The following is a 12,032-nucleotide window of genomic DNA, read 5'->3' on the forward strand; positions in this document are numbered from 1 at the left end:
TTTATTATTGCCTCTAGGGCATATCTCCTTCAACACCGCCATTGAAACTACAATGGCACATGAACCAGGAATCTCCAGCAACAAGGATCTACCATTCATGTGTTAAGGATATATTTTGTTGTGAACTTGTTGTAGCTTAAAATTTTCTAAACATATATAGATCGCATCTCCGCGTATAGGGAATAGAAGAGGGCAGAGGGAGGGAGATGATTTGGGTTGGGGAGGGACTTCTCGCGCAATTTAGCAGCTCTACGTACGAGGTCCAACTTGTAAACTACAACACCAACCCACGTTGTGACTAGATCTTGGCCTTCTATTCTGAATCCAAAGGACCATGTTCTACTGGTGTAGCGGCATTGATTGCAACGTTTACATGTTAGGATATGTTCTCATTGTTGCCTCTTGTTCTTCAAAGCACAATTACCATGGAGAGGGACACCATGGCCAACATCAATGTCGTTAGTTATCACGTTATTCTCATCCGGGAAGAACTAATCAATACCCACTCTAAGATCCAATTGTGCAGAATACAACATGCAAAAACTGACTTAACTCGGGTGGGGAAAGGGTGGAATGGATTTTGATCATGGATCTTAAATCTATTCATCAGACCAGTGAATGCCCTCTCAATCGTGATTCTAAGACTATAGTGTCTGATATTGAAAGTTCTGTAGCATCCTAGGGTTAGTGCTTTGCAGAGAACTCATTGAGATGGTGCCTTGTTGACCTGAAGGGTGGAAGAATACTAGGGCGGCAAGCATATCCGGCATCACCTAGGTAGTACTTATCTTGAGGGATTTTGAGGTCATCAGGTCTAGCCAAGTTGTGAGCAGGAATGCTTGCATCATGGGCTGATCCTACCCATTTAGATAACACATATATGTGACCTTCCGATCGAAATCAATAGAGGAAATCACATTTTGGACGGTGTAATTCTCCCACTACATGCATGAGATTAGCTTCTAGGCACTCCAGCAGTCACATGAGTACAATCAATTACCGCAATACAATCCCGACACAAAAAAAATTGTTAGGCTCCAATGCAATAGAATCATGTCATAATAATTTTTTAGGCCTCAATGCAATACAATCATGTCAAGAACTATAAGATAGAGTTGCTCACCTTGAAATATGGAAAGTAGGTAGCTTTGTATCTTCATGGGAGTAAGAGAAGATGGAGGCTTGATCATCTCTCCTCTGAGTTCTCCAATAGCATACGTGACTTTTTGAAGTACGTGAATATTGTCTCGGTGAATCTCCTCCATGTGATGTGAGTTACTCGAAATCTATGGTTGTGTTCAAGAACATGAAGGAACACTGCGACTTTCTCCTTGATACAGGTGTGGATGTTATCTTGAAGCAACCCCCTAACCATTAATATGCTCACAAGATGGTTAAAAGGGGCTATTTTCGTCTGAAGCATGCTAATAGCATCTACATGGTTGTTGTTTCAGATGTAGTTCAAAATTATCATCCTCTCTCTCGCGCGCGTTCAAACATGGGAGCATATGTAACCATGGGCATGTAATTGTGATGAACCACTCTCTGGTGGACTGAAAGAATCCATGCTTGAATCACAACTACGAGGGTAGCTGCCTAAATGAAAATCTCCATTAGTTCGTCTTAATTAAATCAATGTTGCATAACTAACTATGAAATTAGCCATAGCCGATAAGCTGAAATTAAAGAGCTAAGGAGATAGTGGTGGGGGACGGGAAGGGGATATAGGTGCTTACAACCATAGAAGAGGACGACCTGCCGGAGCTGGAGACGATGGTGAAAGATGGTGATGGGGACGAAGAGGGCAAACCAGTGATGTAGATTTGTGAGTCTCGCCGTTGCCAGTGATAGAGACAAGAGGGTGACGGATCCGGTGCCTGAGATCTATAAAGACAGAGCAGCCGTTATCGTAGATATAAATCTCCGTCGCCGCCCGGCAGGGGAAAGTGGGGATGGATTTGTTCTCCACTGGTGGTGACCGCGAGTAAGAGGACGATGGGACTGCATTTCGCGCCAAACGGGGTGGAGCCAATTGCATTCAACCAAAAGCCCAATGAACCTGGGAGAACGCTTCGTGAGCAACCAAACACATCCTAAGCATGCTTTGAGGTGAGGATGTTCCATGCAAAAATTAGCAATGTAATTCTCAATAAAGACATACCCAATAAATACTATCGAGGAGTTATGTGTTATATAGGCCACAAGCTTTGCATTGACGAGGACAATCAATCAATTTATATCGCGTGTAAACAAAAACTCCACTAACAATCATTAATGATAATTTACCTGCAAACTATTCCCATCATCTACTCCTTTATCCATCTAATTGTACATGTCATCCTTTTTAGCCATCGAATTTATGACATCACATATTCTCCTACACAATTAAATCATGTGCAACCAGAGCACCACAATTAGTGTATTCCTTAATTGTTTCAGCCAAAACCATCCATTTTTTCCTGGATGTTTTGAGTGATGAAAATCATATCAAACCTTCTTGAGAGCACGTGCTCTCTATTTGTAACTGCTCAATAAAAAGTTTTATGCAGCAAACACGCATGACATATCATCGTGCAAACAATCTACATTACTCCCTCCGTACTGGTTTATAAGGGGTATTACCTATTTCGAGTGAAAACTTTGACTGTTAGTCTGGTTAACAAAATATTAGATCTAATGTCCTTGAAAACTTCTTTTAAATATGAATCCAATTGTGCCACTTTTATGGCGTATATCACATATTTTTTTGACCAAATTAGTGGTCAAATTTTTTTTTCTCGAAGTGCGTACCCCTGTAAACAGGTATGAAGGTAGTATCAATTTCCTTAAGTTGTCAGTTTCATATTAACTATGGCTTCAAATTGCGGAAATTCAATTCGGCTCCCGGGTGCGTATGCTCCCTCTACCAAAAAATATATTTTGAAATGTCGAAAAATTTGGATAAAAAATTCTACATGTACATCTTCATTATGTATGTGCATTCGTCAAGTTTTACGAAAAAATAATATTTTTTGTGGTTTATGTAAAAAGGAGAAACTTTATCATGTGAAAAGCATTATTTTTAGCACCGAATTTTGTCTTTTTTACACACGTCACATGATAAGTCGATTTTTTATGAAACAACTTTGTGAGCGTGTAGCACGTGAAGATGTACGTACCAATTTTTTGTTTCAATTTTAAAAAAATTTAAAATATGTGTAAGATGCATTTCAAAATATAGGGAGCATATGCACCCATGTTCCAAAACACCCATTTCAAATTGCTTTCATCTTATTTATGGTTTTAAATATCTTCCACCCAACATTAATCAGGTACATTCCTGAACCTTGGCAATCTTTAATTGTTCAAATGCACAGTCATTCCATGTAGATTTCAAAATTACCCCCTCGACTACTACCGTGACCAGTTGAATCTAGCATTTTCTCGTATTGGGCAACTTCATGTTTCATGCGTCTTCTACCTTTATTTTTTGAAGAGATTCTTGCCGCAATGTGCAGGATATCCTTTTAGTTATTATGTACAGTATGTTTTAATCTCCTAAAAAGGACTCAAATATGGTTTTGTATGAGTAGTATGCCTGCTAGCTCCTCTTGGCCGGTGCAGAGAGTACAAGATTGAAATTTACGGTTTCAGGCCCAGGGTTGTCCCAGCTCATGATTTGATCGGAATCTTATGTAAGCACAAGCTTACAACGTACCTATCCCATCTGAAAGGGACTAGCATATGTCCATTAGTGGGTTCTCTCTTTCACTACGCCGACATCCTTTAAGCTTATGTCAGTATGTCACTACTTCCCTGATCATATCGTTCTTATGTTAGATTCTACACAGTCTGTACAAGGTCTTAATAATCTATCGCGACCGATGACAAATAGTCGTCTGACTTCTTGGTTTAACTATCCAAAAATGTTGTTTCCTGTCCGGAGAACTTCTGCATGGAGACAACAAACAGGTCCATACGGAAATGAAGATAACAGAAGTCCTAGCTAGGCACTACACAATGATAGTACACGGCGTGCATCACGTTCTTGGCTGGATCGATTGTTCTCCGTCCCCGTCGTCGACATGACGGATGCGCCTTGTCGTTCCTGCGTCCCTTTCCCTCTCCGCGGGGAAAACCTAGATGGATATTTGCACTCGCCGTGCCCGTGGTGTACTAGCGCAGCATCCATCCCATCAGGCATCGCATCGGATACCTGAACAGCTAGCGCGCGTGATTGGCATCATCACGCAACAGTCACGCATCGATCATGTTCAGAGCATGCTCATTGCTCACGTTAAGATTTCTGTTAAGTCTGAATGAAACCTTTCAACTCGGCGTTCAGATGAGGCTAGCTGAAAGCAGAATTGCATTCTGAACAGTACTGCAAAAAATGGTTTGGCGTCATCATGTTTCGGTCCAGCTACGGATGCAAAGCTATGCGAGATGAGTACCTACAGCTTGTTCATTTTGAAAAATCCGACCGTCGTTCCAATTCAATTGCTGTCTGAGCGCTATGGTATTTCTTCAGATAGACGAGTGGTGCTGCCTGCGCCTGCGTGTGTATGTATGCGCGTTCAACGGTCCACGGTCAGTGGTCACTGCCGTCAGCCAAGTGGCGTTATAGTCTTCGACTCGCCACTGGCCACTCATAGCCTCTTCCGTTTTAATATACTTACCTGTTTATATGGCACTCTCTCCATTGCTCGAACTGAAACAATAGAGACAGGAACTGATGTTAGCAGTCGATCGACCGTCGACCACGCGCGCGATCGGTCACTGCTAACGACCCGGCTGCTTTGCATCTTACTTACTGCCATGCCATGGTCCTAACCTAGGGCAATTGGGCACGAATGCGCACGCGCGTGCATTCAGCAGCGCCAGCGAATGTGAATGCATGCACGCCCTGCTGTCGCTGGATCAGTATAGGTTTAAATCAGTTTGGCACAGTGAATACGACGCAGCAGAACGGTCCATGCCACGCTGGGCCGTTCCAACGGGGCTAGTCCAGTCAAGTCAGTCTCAGTAGCATTTGCGCCTCTGCCGCCGGTGAATGCAGCAGCAGTGTGCCCAGCCCAGTGGCAGAGCACCAATTGCCACAAGATAACCGCAGCGCATGGCGACACCCAGCGTTTACGTCGATCGCCGGACGCCCGCCATCCAGTGTGCTGCTGTCTTGAGAGACCGCGGCGATCGGCGTGGATCCACGGACGGACCATGCATGGCAACGCATTGGTAACCCAATTTGTAAAGGTCTGTGGTCTCGTCGAGTGGTCGCGGATGATAGATCTGTGCCTGCTAATAGACACGCATTTTAAATCTGCGTTGGAACCGGCTGACGGACATTTACAATTCCATCTGCATGATGATGATGTCCTTCACCACCTCCAGACTGCGCTATGAGGCCCTCTCCAATGCGGCCATCTATTTGGCCCACCCACATTCAAATGCATCACCATAGACAAAAGCGCCACCAAATTTTTGGTCTGCCCGTTTGGATCTAAACTCAGCTCAAATTTGAGCTGGCTTTCTGTCCGTGCGGGCGCATTGCGGACGCCGCCTGTGCCCTCCTTTATCCTCGCGCGGCCGACTATTCGGCGACCCAAGATTCACTCCACTCCACTGGGCTGCCCATCTACCCTACACACCATGGCCGACGCACTTCCCACCATCTCCATCTCCACCATCAACTCGCCCTCCCCCCATTTGTTAAATGAGAAAGAAACTCCCCAGGGCAAAAGTAGGATAAATACAAGACCCCCCTCCCCCACGATGGCACCGCCGCAGCCACCGCGACACTGAAGAAGCCGAGGGTCGAGCTCACGCCAGCACAGAGGAATGTTGATAGCAGGAAGCAGGTGGACCGGAGGAAGGCCAAGGCCAAGCAGGAGCCCGACACCGCCATCGCAGAAAGGCAACGGGTCATGGAGCATCTAGAATCCATATAGTCGAAGACCACCATGGATGCCCTCGTCACCAAGGTCGCGTAACAAGCCCTCCTCATGCTCAACCGGAACACACTTGCATAGTTGGTCGTGACCGGCACCGGCAGTCTGATACGTTGCAAACGTATCTATAATTCTTGATGCTCCATGCTCGTTTTACACCAATTTATATATGTTTTGTTTACACTTCGTGTCATTTTTATGCATCTTATGGAACTACCCTATTGATAAGATGCCACGGCTTCCGACTCATGTTTTTCGTTGTTTTGTATTTCGAAAAGTTGTACAGGAAATATTCTCGGAATTCGACGGAACGAAAGCCAAAGTTCCTATTTTTTCCGACCCGAAGACGGAGTCCAAAGCAGAGACGGAGGAGGGCGCCGAGGTGTCCACACCACCCCTAGGTGCAGGCCCACCTCTGGTCGCGCCTAGGAATAGTGTGGGGCCCTCGGGCGCCCACCGACCTCGCCCTTTCACCTATAAATTGCCTCCCGACACGAAAAACTTAATCAATCAGCCTCTGTCCATGAAAAATTCCGTAGCTCCATCGCCGCCGAAGAAAAGTTTTGGGGGACATAAGTCTCTTCTCCGGCACCCAGCCAGGACGACGAATTGCCACTGGAGCCATCTCCATCGACTCCACCGCCATCTTCATCGATGTTGCTGACTCCCATGATGAGGAGGGAGTAGTTCTCCCCCGAGGCTGAGGGCTTTACCGGTAGCTATGTGGTCTATCTCTCTCTCCCATGGTATGATCTTTATGTGATTATGAGCTTTGTAATCTAGTTGAATAAGTAGATGTTATTCTTCAAGTATTATGCTACTCAAGTGGTTTTATTATGTGATCTCCGGAGACACCTTGTCCCACGGTGTGAAGGTGACAGTGTGCATACCGTGTGTGTCTCTTAAGCTTAATTTACAGAAATACTTATGAATTTATGGTGTCTTGTTAGTACTATCTTTGTATGCTTAAAGTGATAGTGTGGGGCGTCCATAGATTGGGAACACGAACTTTAAGGAGTGCTTATGCAGCCCTACACGGTGGATTTGTGTTCGTTATACAACCGAAGAGTTGTTCAGAGTGGCATAGTGAAGAGATAATGTTTATGTATTCAATTATGATATCATTGTTGAGAGTGTCCACTAGTGAAAGTATGATCCCTAGACCTTGTTTCTAAACATTGAAACACCGTTTACAACCAGTTCTGCTACATGTTTGCTTGCTGCTATTTTTATTTCAAATTGCAATTACCACTCATAATCATCCATATTACTTGTATTTCACTATCTTTTCGTTGAACTAGTGCACCTATACACCTGACAAGTGTATTGGGTGTGTTGGGGACACAAGAGACTTCTTGTATCATAATTGCAGAGTTGCTTGAGAGGGATATCGTTGACTTCTACCTCCTGAGTTCGATAAACCTTGGGTGATCTACTTAAGGGAAACTCAGCAGGGCACATCCGTCTTGGGCCGTAATCTGCAGCGAAATGGCCCGTCTGGAGCTTGGAGGGGATAGAGGTACCGTGGCCCAACTTGCTTTGGTTAGTTTCCGACATGGACGAGTACCCAGGATAACAACCTGACGGGGGTATGTGTGTGAACACTGTTGTTTCAAACAAATGGCCAATTATACTCCATTGTACAATGGTGATGGAGACTACTGGACATCCAAGATTTGATCCACACCGTCCGCGGGCTGTGTAGTCCATTGCCGTGACATTATTACAGATTTTGATTTTCCTCACAAGAATTAATCACATGGCCATCTCTGAGTCGATATTTTTCCTTTTCACCAGTCATTTCTGGTCATTTCAATGTAGTAACACCCTGCATCAATGAAGACAAAAGTGTGGTCGACCGCCGTCTTAGCCTGCTCTCTTCAGGTAAGCCATCACGCCAAGGCCAGCAACCAGGGCTGCCCCAGCCGCAACAGTGCTGTACGCGGAAGCCCATGCATCCCTTCCAGCATACTCGAAATCTGCTGAGGTGGCTCCTCGCTTACGACGGCCAATGCCAGAGTAATCCAAGTGCAACCTTAAACTCTGCAGGAGGGTGTAAGTTAGACCAACCCTTGGTAGAGAGGAAGAGCAGCTTTGTATGAACGGTGTTACCTTCCAACCGATTTGTCTAGAATGGTCCACAGCTGCTATAAGGTCGGCGTCTGATGAAAGTATGACCTTATCATGATCTTCATCTTCATACTGTGAAATGGTGTCACGGAAGAAGAAATGTCAGAAATTGACATAATGATACATGCATAGAGGTACATGCTGAGGATGGAGCTTGGCCAGTACCAAAATTTGAGGCAGGTTCAATTTATCAATGTCATCGCCAAGCCTTTGTAAGATGGAAGTTATCAGGTCTGTAAGACTGCTCGTGTCTGAAATTTGCAATGTCAAACATGAACCTCACAAACTGTAGTATAACTACTGAGCATGAAACCAGGCAAAATGATGATACAATTCCATTTAGCGTGAAATCAAAATGAAAGTGCATACCGCAGTTAAATCTGTGCATCCTGCCTTGTTTGTCCTGAATCTTGAACCCAAAAGTGTTTGATAAGCCTGAAGCTGGATAGAATGCTGATCGTCCTATATCTGTTGCCTCAGATGCCACTTTTGTTGACCCTTCACTGAGAAATGCCATAATAATTTAGCACGAAAAACCCGTCTCATCAGAATGATAAGGTGCAAAAGAGATGCTAACCTTCTGGAGTCATCATCATCATCAAGCGGCCCACTTGACATTGCTGAATCCCAGAACCTCTGCATCATGGAAGAAGTCGCCTCAGAGCCAGTTGCTGCGCTGTTTCCTACCTGAATACAACAAGAAGTTATAAAAACAAAACAGGCATGATATCTGTAGAAGTAATACAAAAGGATGTAATGAACGAGAACAAGACAATGCCCGTAAGTTAAGCTGCAGCAATTTTTAGCAGACTATGTAGCGGTTACACTATCTAATGGTCCATATTATTTATATATCTAACACTTTGGTAACAAGTTGCTTTAGTAACTTCCATCATACTCCATCCGTTCCATTTTAATCCACATCCTAGAAAAAACCAGGCAAACTAGTACTGCATTTATTAGTACTAAGATATGTAAACAACCAATCCAAGCTACATTGGAAGTAATAAGTATTGACATCCAATATAGAGAGAGCATGGCCGCTTCATTTTCTGTGTTTTGTTGACTAAAAGGTAGAATGTAGATTTATGGAACAAAAAATTGGTCTAGAATGTAGATTAAAACAGAACGGAGGGAGTAGAACTTTAGAGCAGGAGGGATACAGATTGAATCCTTCACTCACACCAAAACACCGAGTAATTAGTCACTAACATATTGCCAATAATTATCTCCAAGGACCAAGCCATTGTGTTTATACTTTATACACAAACAAGCATAAGGAAATTGTTACTTACTGTTGCAATTGCAGCATGAGTTATGTGAAGGACATCGATAACAGTTAAAACGCTTCCATCTGGATGACAACACATTATTTTAATTTAATAGACTTCACAAAAAATTGAATTAGATCAAACAACATTGCTCGTTCATCCACGTACCGGTGTCTAGAACAGGCAGATGCAGAAACTTTCCATCATGCATTGTATGCAAGGCTTCAAGGATTGGAGTGTCAACCGTGGCACATTCTGGACTCTGAGTCATGACCTGTCAAAAGGAGTTTCAGACATGCTGGCATGACAGTTGAAGAGAACATACAGAAGAACATAACAAAGGTAGTTAAGAACATGAAAATAATCCATTTGGCTTTAAGTACCTTCTCAACTGTAGTAGACTCAGGGGGGAGATTCTGGGCTATAACACGCATCAATATATCTCTAGAGCTGATTGATGTAAAAAACAAAGTAGATTTCAGTTCAATGCTGGTTTAAAAATTACCAGTGATGTAATATTGAGGAAAATCACTCACGTCAGAATCCCCCCAGGCTTGTTTTCAATCGCAACAACTGCACAACTTACTTTCAGGTCAAGCATCTTTTTTGATGCTGTCAACACGGTGTCAGTTGGTGCAACAGTGGCCACTCTAAGAAATTGAGGTCAGCTAATAAGTTGTTCCGTAACAGTAAGTCAAATTCTTGAAATACTTAAGAAGGTATTTATTTTAAAATGATAGGATATTACCTACTTTGAATTCTCAGATATAATGGTGGACAGTGTTGGCTTAAACATCCGTTCTCGAAGAGTTTCAACAAACGTGTTGGGGCCTGCAAATAAAATGTAAAACGGCATTAAGAAGTCAAACGACAGAGCCAAATCCTCACATAAGACACAGTACTGTTTATCACACAAGCAGCAGGTAAAAGACTACAGACCAGAAACAGATGTCCCCCAATGCTTCTCTACACCCTCAACAGCAGCAGCAATTGCTTTTCCTTTCTCAGCTGCCCTTTCCATTCGTGCAATAGCGTCATATAGGCACTTGGCTATGTCCAGCAGTGCAATGACTTCACCATTCTCCACCACAGGTAAATGTCTGAACTTACCTGGAATCACGTCATAGTTTTTCAGGCAACATTACCAGAACCTGTAAGAAGGTAGCCAAATGATCGCGAGAAAGATTCACAAACCTTGTACCATCTTCTGCAATGCCTCAACCGCAAGAGTTTCTGCGAGAACAAAGAGAGGGTTTCTTGTCATGACCTTCGAAACTGGTGTCTCTTCTAGCTTCAGTTCACGAGCAATAACCCTTGTGGCTATGTCCTGGTACCAGCCAACAGAAGAGATAACATAGTTAGAAATGAGAGTCGACCTGCCAGCGCCTTGATCTGCTGAAGAGAAGAAAGATCTACCTCACCTTGTCAGTAAGGATCCCGCAGAGCAATGCATTGGAGTCCGTCAGCAACACGGCATCAACTCTGCGCGCGGCCATCCTCCGACAAGCCTCGTGTACAGATGTGTGATCCGGTATCGTCAGTGCCTTGGACAGTCTCAGTCTCTTGACGGTTCTCTCCCCAGTCAACGTCCTGAGGGAGGCAACATGTTCTAGTTACATTTCGGTTTTATGCACTTTTTGCATCGCAAACATTGACTATGTTACTGGATTCAAATTCCACAAGCATACATATGCCTACCATCAAATAGACGAATGCAATTTGCAAGTTGCCACTGACAGCTTTACCGGTCATGTTGCTGCAAAGACTGGAATTAACGTATCCTAGTATGCTTCAGGGACTCGTTGAAATCAAATCTCGCCTTGGCCTAAGGGACAAATATCTCGAAGGGCTAAGGGACAAATAACGCGTGACCAGAAAGCTATTCCATACAAATACGATATGCTTCCCCGTGTCTACACGGCAACGCGCCCCCAATCCAGAAGCGACGCTATCAATCGTGATGAAATGACTCGTAGCAACGAGCCAACAGGAGGACGGGGAGATAGTCACGTACGACGTGGTGCGGGAGATGGTGGCGGAGGCCCTCCTGGGAGCGGCGAGGTCGTATCCGTTCTCCGCGGTCGACGCCCTCCTCCTGGTGCCGGTGGCCGAGGACATGCTCCTCCGGGCGCCGTGCAGCCCTCCTCCCCCGCCCCCGAAGCCGTCCATCTCCAGCCGCCGCGGGAAAAGGGGGGCCGCTCTCCGATCGGCGGCCGGCGACGGCGCTGATCCGCGGCGGCGAGTCGCGCCCCTCGATCCGCGAGCTCCGGATAGATTGGGGGAGGAGGAGACCGGAAAGGGAAGGCAAGCGAAGGCTGAGGCTGGATTGGTTCGACCAATTGGAATCTTCTCTTTTTTAAAGTCTGACGGAAAAGGAGGATTAATTTGGTGCTCCCATTTCTGCTGAAGCTGCTGCGTGCACCCGACGTATCCTACACTGGGGTGAGGCTCCCTCGTGCTTCACGTGCCTTCTGGCAAGTGGGGCCTTGGTAACCTCCTCCTCAGTATAAGAGCATCTCGAACTAAATTTTTCTGACGGATTTACGGGTTCGGGCCGCTCAGAGCCCAAAAACATGGGTTGGCCAGTAAAATAAGTTCAGGGGTCTAAGAAAATCCCCGCACGCCCCGTATTAAAAGGGTTCACGGAGGGGAGTTCGGTTCGCAAACCCTACTCCCCTGTCATTCCTCTCCCTCCACCGCCGCC

General features: G+C 45.0%; 1 protein-coding gene across 1 annotated transcript; it reads right to left on the minus strand.

The window, feature by feature from the left end:
* Positions 1 to 7,519: 7,519 nt before the first annotated feature.
* Positions 7,520 to 11,553, minus strand: LOC124660903 (CBS domain-containing protein CBSCBSPB1-like; the record flags this gene model as incomplete). Its single annotated transcript, XM_047198745.1, is given in 14 exon segments — positions 7,520 to 7,970; positions 8,040 to 8,129; positions 8,223 to 8,308; positions 8,427 to 8,560; positions 8,635 to 8,744; positions 9,353 to 9,411; positions 9,497 to 9,602; positions 9,712 to 9,778; positions 9,865 to 9,978; positions 10,081 to 10,159; positions 10,268 to 10,438; positions 10,523 to 10,655; positions 10,750 to 10,918; positions 11,343 to 11,553. Coding segments are annotated over 14 exon segments (1,650 nt in total). The 3' UTR covers positions 7,520 to 7,793.
* Positions 11,554 to 12,032: the final 479 nt, after the last annotated feature.

Source organism: Lolium rigidum, chromosome 6, assembly GCF_022539505.1.
Source record: "Lolium rigidum isolate FL_2022 chromosome 6, APGP_CSIRO_Lrig_0.1, whole genome shotgun sequence".
Lineage (NCBI taxonomy): Eukaryota > Viridiplantae > Streptophyta > Magnoliopsida > Poales > Poaceae > Lolium > Lolium rigidum.